The following is a 5,693-nucleotide window of genomic DNA, read 5'->3' as shown; positions in this document are numbered from 1 at the left end:
GCTGCTCCCCTCAGCAGTGTACTTCGATGATCTGCCTGTTCTGCTCCCCACTCTGTCTCCGGTGAATCCTCTCACCACCCCTGCACCTCTGGCCTGTACCCCAGCTCTGTATGGATAAATAAATAAATGTTTAAAAAAAAAAAAAAAACACCAAAGATGTGAGAGCTGTTTGGTAAATAGCCTATGGACAGTGGGAGGTTGGGCTGGGCAGCCTTGTCCCGGGACTACTGAGAGACCATAGTGATGAAGTAGTTTGAGGCCGCTGTTGTGTGCTCTGCGCCCCCTTGTGGGGACTTGAGGGATGCCTGCAGCGTCATTAGCACATTGACTGCTGTGGCTCTTGAGGTGTCTGAGCCTGGATGTCCCCTGCTTGGCTGAGCGAAACCTCTTTCTCCAGCACCTGGGGCCAGGGCAAAAAGAATTATCCAGGGTGAATGTGGGGATAGCTTTGGGGACTCCTGATGGCGAGAAGGACTTGAAGCTGCCCTCCTGGCAAGCTGTGCTTCTTGGAGGATCCTCTTCTAAATGGCTCTGAATGCAAGCCGTGGTCTATGCCAGTCCTCAAAATGCCTCCTGGGGCTTAACAAGACCCTGAAAGTGTAACCGGGTGGCCCCTAGAAAAAGGGGAAGTTCCAGGTTCCCTGCCACACCCAGAAGAGGGTGGAGCAGAGCAGAGAAAAAGAGAAGGAATCTGAGGAGGAAGGAAGTAGGATGGAGGGCCCGAAGGAGACCTGAGGAAGCCACACGGAGCAGAGAGATATGTGAAGAAACTGTGCTTGCTTCCTCGTCCTAGACTGATTTAAAGATGTGGGGGAAAGACCCATGGGGAGGTGACTATGGCAGCGTTTATATTGATTTTGATTTTGCTCTTTTCTTCCCAGATTTGTCTGGCCATTTCTGACCCTTTTCCATGGATCCCGGCCAGAAGGTGCTTTAAGTCTTATGGCAGGATTTTAGGCCGTGCTTTGGGCCAATCCCTTTTGGGTTGAATTTTGCCCATGAGGGGATGGGTTACTTCAGGTGTTTGATTTAGAAACTGTATTCTTTGTCTTCTGTATTGTATACTCACTGTATTAAAGTTCCTTTTCATTAAAGTCTTATATGTTTTGTCTTGAGGTGACAGATGGCAGAACCCATTTAAAGCAGGCAGGTTTGGGGGTTCAGTGGTGCCCCTCTTCCTGCCCTGTAACAAAAGAACTGGCAGAAGTGATGCCCAGGCATCTAAAGGGAAGAGGCTCATCCCATCCCTGCTCAGCTGGCAGTATGAGGGATGGTGATCTTCAGAACAAAAGGCAGGACTGAGTGTCCTGTGGTGGGCCACGAGAGCTCCCTCACTTCTAGGCATGGGAAGAGTTGAGCCCAGCTTTAAGGTGAACGCAGCAAAATGAGCAGGAACAGGTTTCTGGAAATAGGCATTCCTCTCCTGGCACCGCACAACCACACAGGCTGAAGTCAGAGTCCCCAGGAAGGCCATGCTCACCTTCACGTGGTAGCCGTCAGCCACCAGGAAGTTCGTGCTGCTGATGTTTCTGTGAAGTTCAGGAGCTTCTGAATGGTGCAGCCTGACATGACCAAAAGCAGGGAGCATTAGTTATATTTGCAGACTTTCTTGGGGGGGTCTGCCAGTCATTAGGAGGATTATGTCTGACCATTCATGGGTCACTATCCATGGAAAGGCCAGAAAACCGGGACATGAAGGTGAGATTTAACCATTCTGTTCTGTGAGGACAGAGCAGAGCTAAGATGCCACCCAGTGTCCACTGGCAAGCAGGCCGGGCAGCCCCGTTTGAACATGGGCTCTAGAAATCACTAAGGCAGAGAAGGGTGAAGGTACCTCCAGGGAACCCTGCCTGGAAAGCGCTGGGCGGGCTGACATGCTCAGAGCATAGTGGGATGGTGGTCCCATGCCTGGGATCCACCTGGGGGAAACAGAATGAGAACCAGGGCTCCTGCTAATTTAGTAACTACCAAATGCTTTGGAGAAATGAAGCCCCAGCTTGTGGTTGTTATCCTAGGGGCTTCTCCCAGATCATGAGCAAAAGATCTGGGTACAGCAATCTATTAAGAAGGTTTCGGGGCCCTCCCTGGTGGCACAGCGGGTTAAAGCACAGCACTGAGAAGCTAAAGCCACTTCCACATGAGTTCGATTCCCACCTGCCCCGGAGGTGACCACATGGCGTGGCAGACCTCTCCTGACCCGCCCGCTGCTCCCCTCAGCAGTATACTTCGTCGATCTGCCTGTTCTGCTCCCCACTCTGTCTCTGGTGAATCCTCTCACCCTCCGCATCTCTGGCCTGTACCACAGTTCTGTATGTACAAATAAATAAATCTTAAAAAACAAACAAACAAACAAACAAACAAATAAATAAATAAATAAAAGAGAAGGTTTCGGGCTCTCCCTTGTGGTGCAATGGGTTAAAGCAACACATTAGGAGGCTCTTTGAAGCCACTGCAGCAAAAGTTCAATCCCCCACCAGGGAGCTGACCCACATGGCGGGGCAGACCTCTCCTGGCCCACCCGCTGCTCCCCTTAGCAGTGTACTTTGTCAATCTGCCTGTTCTGCTCCCCTCTCTGTCTCTTATGAATCTTCTTACCCACCACTCCTCTGGCCTGTGCCCCAGTTCTGTACACATAAATAAATAAATCTAAAAAAAAAGAAGGTTTCTCCCAGGAGAAACCAGTGAGGGAGGGGGGAAGCAGGAGAGAGGGAAGAAATCAAGCTGGGTGTGAATTAGGGAGATAACCCAGCCACAGTCAATTCCACAGGGGCCTCCCAGGGGTTGTTCTGCATGAAGAAAAAGACCTGGACTTAGCACCCCATGACTTGCTCAGTGTCTGTGAAAGGTAGGAGACACAGGATTGATGGCTAGAAATCCTCCAGGCACTTTAAGCTACATAGAAGGGTGCAGGGGCTGGGTGACCGTGGCTATTGCCTGGTGCTATGGATATGGTAGCCTTGAGCTACTAGTAGCAAAGTTTAGGGAGGGTATGCAGAACTGGTGAAAGGGTCAGAGGTCATCTGGGTGGGGCTTATGGGCATCCCCTACAGTTCAAAATGACTTCTCTAAAAACCACTAGTGTAGGAAGAAGAAACAAACTTCCTGTTTTCAAATAACTTGCTAATGCATTACTTCCAAAAGCAAGACTGAGGGAGAAAACTTTCTTCCTTTTCACCCACCCCAGTCTTTCTGATTACACCAAGGAGAAAGCCTTCGTTTGGTGGCAGGTATTTTTAATGCCTCTCAAAGCCTGCTAATATCTCCTTTGATCAAGAGATCATGGGTCTCAATCACAGACCTTTCTGCAGGCAGCAGCATCCAGTCAGGATGTCCCAACACAGCTTTGGCTTCATGTGGCCACCTATTTGTGTTACAGGGCACCCCAATGTGAATTGGGTTGCCTGTCTGTGAGTCTTTACCCGTGCGCTTACAATTCAGTCGTATTATGGACACACTCAAGAAGGTTAAATAATGGATTTATTTATAAGGAGAAAGGTAAAGGAATAACCCAGGAAAAGAGGGAGAGAAACACAGGTTAACTAGAATGTCCTACCCGTTCTGCTGACTTGGACTCCACCGGCAGCTGAAAACCGATTGAGCGCCAAAACCATCAGCTGCGAACCACCAGGTCTCCCCCCAAAGCCCACATGTCCGGTTTTATCCCAACCTGGCTAAAAGCTCCGCCCTCACGTCCCTGGGTGCTTCTCCTTGGTACTGATGGGATTTGGAGTTCCAGCATCTGGAGTGGGGGCAGAGTCCATGAAACCTGTTACATTTGCAGTAAGGATTGTGGTTTCCAAGTTGTGGTAGCATAGAAAGTATCTTTTCTTTTCTTTATTGAGGCTTTTTAAAAGTGAGTTAATTTAAAGAAAAATATTAAGGAAATGATCCTGGTAGTATTGCAGATGTGGTAAAAACCACAAAAGTGACTGACCTTTTGAGGACTCTGGGGATTAGAAAGGCCATTTCGAATAAGAACACCCTGTTGAATTAGAATTTTGGATAATCAATGATTTTTTTTTTTCTTAGTGTGAGCATGTCCCCAAATTGCACGGGACATACACAAAATATCTATTTGGTATCTAAAGTTCTGCATATCTGGAGCTTAGGGAAAAGTATGTCTCATGGAGTACTTGGCATATCCTTATGCAAAAACATTATTCATTGCTTCTGACATTCACCATTAAATGGGCAGCTTCTATTTTTATTTGCTAAATCTTGCACCCTGCAGTAAGGACTGTCCGACTCCACAAGAATAGCCCGGACACTGATGTTAACCCTCAATTCTGTGAGGCAGAATTGTAACAGGTACAGGTTTCATGGACTCCGCCCCTACTCCAGATACTGGAACTACAAATCCCATCAGTACCAAGGAGAAGCACGCTGGGATGTGAGGGCGGAGCTGAGCAGCCAGGTTGGGATAAAACCGGACATGTGGGCTCTGGAGAGCTCTGGGCCTAGAGGTTCATGGCTGGTCTTTTGGCTCTCGATCGGTTTTCAGCGTGCGATTGGGGTCCAAGTCAGCAGAACTGGTAGGGTGACACAAGCTATGCAACCTCTGTCAACAGACCCGGTACAGAGGGAGGGGAAATACTCTGAAAAATCATACTTTCCACGCTAACTTATGTTATGACCTCCCTTTTTTGTATAATCATAATATCAAAATATTTTGGATTGCCTCAGCCTCATAAGGCGCTACCTGGCCCTGACAAGCAAGTACTGCATCAGGGTGAGAAATTCCTCTTGAAGTCAAGTCTTTAAACAACTGGCTGATTAATAAAAGCAAATGGCTGTTACTACAGAGTCTCTCTCACTGCCGACTGAGGAAACCCAAATCTTATCACTCTATCTCACACAGCCTTCTCTTCAGTTTCTAAATAACCACTCAAGCTTTCTACTATCTAGGCTTTAGATATGGAAATTTACCCAAGTGGCCTATTCAGAGCTAATCAGGTTTTCTACCATCTAGACTTCAAGGAAACTCACTTAAACTTTCTAACAAGTTTTTCAAAAAACTTTACTGTAATTTGATTTACAAGGAATTTCCTCTTCCTGCCCTCACTTTACTTTACCCCCTAGGATGCCTCTATGAGTATGAAAGCTGTTAAGTAATAGATAAGGTTTAAGATAACATTTCAGGGACTTTATTTTGGTTAATCTTCACTGTGGTAAATATAGTAATATTAGTCTTAAACTTTGTGTATCTATGTACCTGTTTTAACCTTGATAGATAGATTTTTAAAATGTTATAATCTCCACTAAAGGTCAAAATGACCCCAGACTATTCTTAGAAAAAGGTGATTGTGATCTCAGCCCATTTCATATGCTAATGCCATCCCTCTACCTGCTTGAAATGTATAAAATAAACCTCTGCTGGAGGCAGAGCAGGAAGACTTGCACCCAACTCCCACTCCTGTGTCTTCCTCATGCCCGCTCCCCTTTTTTTCCCTTTCCCCCCTTTTCTAGGAATCTCCGCTCGCCGACGCCGTTCCCACTTTGAAACCCTGCCTGTTCTGCCCCCCAATAATCCGTGATCGGGGAGAAAGAGTCTCCTACAGTAGGGTATTCTAGTTAACTCCTATTTCTCTCTCTCTTTCCCTGGGTTGTTCCTTTATCTTTCTCCTTGTAAATAAACCCATTATCAAAACTTTTTGTGTGCGTCTGTAACAGGGTGGTCCCTAGGAAAAGGGGAA

At 47.0% G+C, this 5,693-nt stretch overlaps 1 protein-coding gene across 1 annotated transcript in view; it reads right to left on the bottom strand.

The window, feature by feature from the left end:
• Positions 1 to 5,693, bottom strand: part of MLKL (mixed lineage kinase domain-like) — a 21,215-nt gene that overhangs the window by 3,903 nt on the left and 11,619 nt on the right. Inside the window, exon 6 of the mRNA XM_004690190.2 lies at positions 1,481 to 1,562. Within this exon, the coding sequence (XP_004690247.1) occupies positions 1,481 to 1,562 (82 nt within the window). The remainder of the gene's footprint in view (positions 1 to 1,480; positions 1,563 to 5,693) is intronic.

Source organism: Condylura cristata, unplaced genomic scaffold, assembly GCF_000260355.1.
Source record: "Condylura cristata isolate star-nosed mole 26May11 unplaced genomic scaffold, ConCri1.0 scaffold00028, whole genome shotgun sequence".
Classification (NCBI taxonomy): Eukaryota; Metazoa; Chordata; class Mammalia; order Eulipotyphla; family Talpidae; genus Condylura; species Condylura cristata.
The sequence above is the reverse complement of the archived record's forward strand: the minus strand, read 5'-3'. Positions and strand labels throughout refer to the sequence as shown.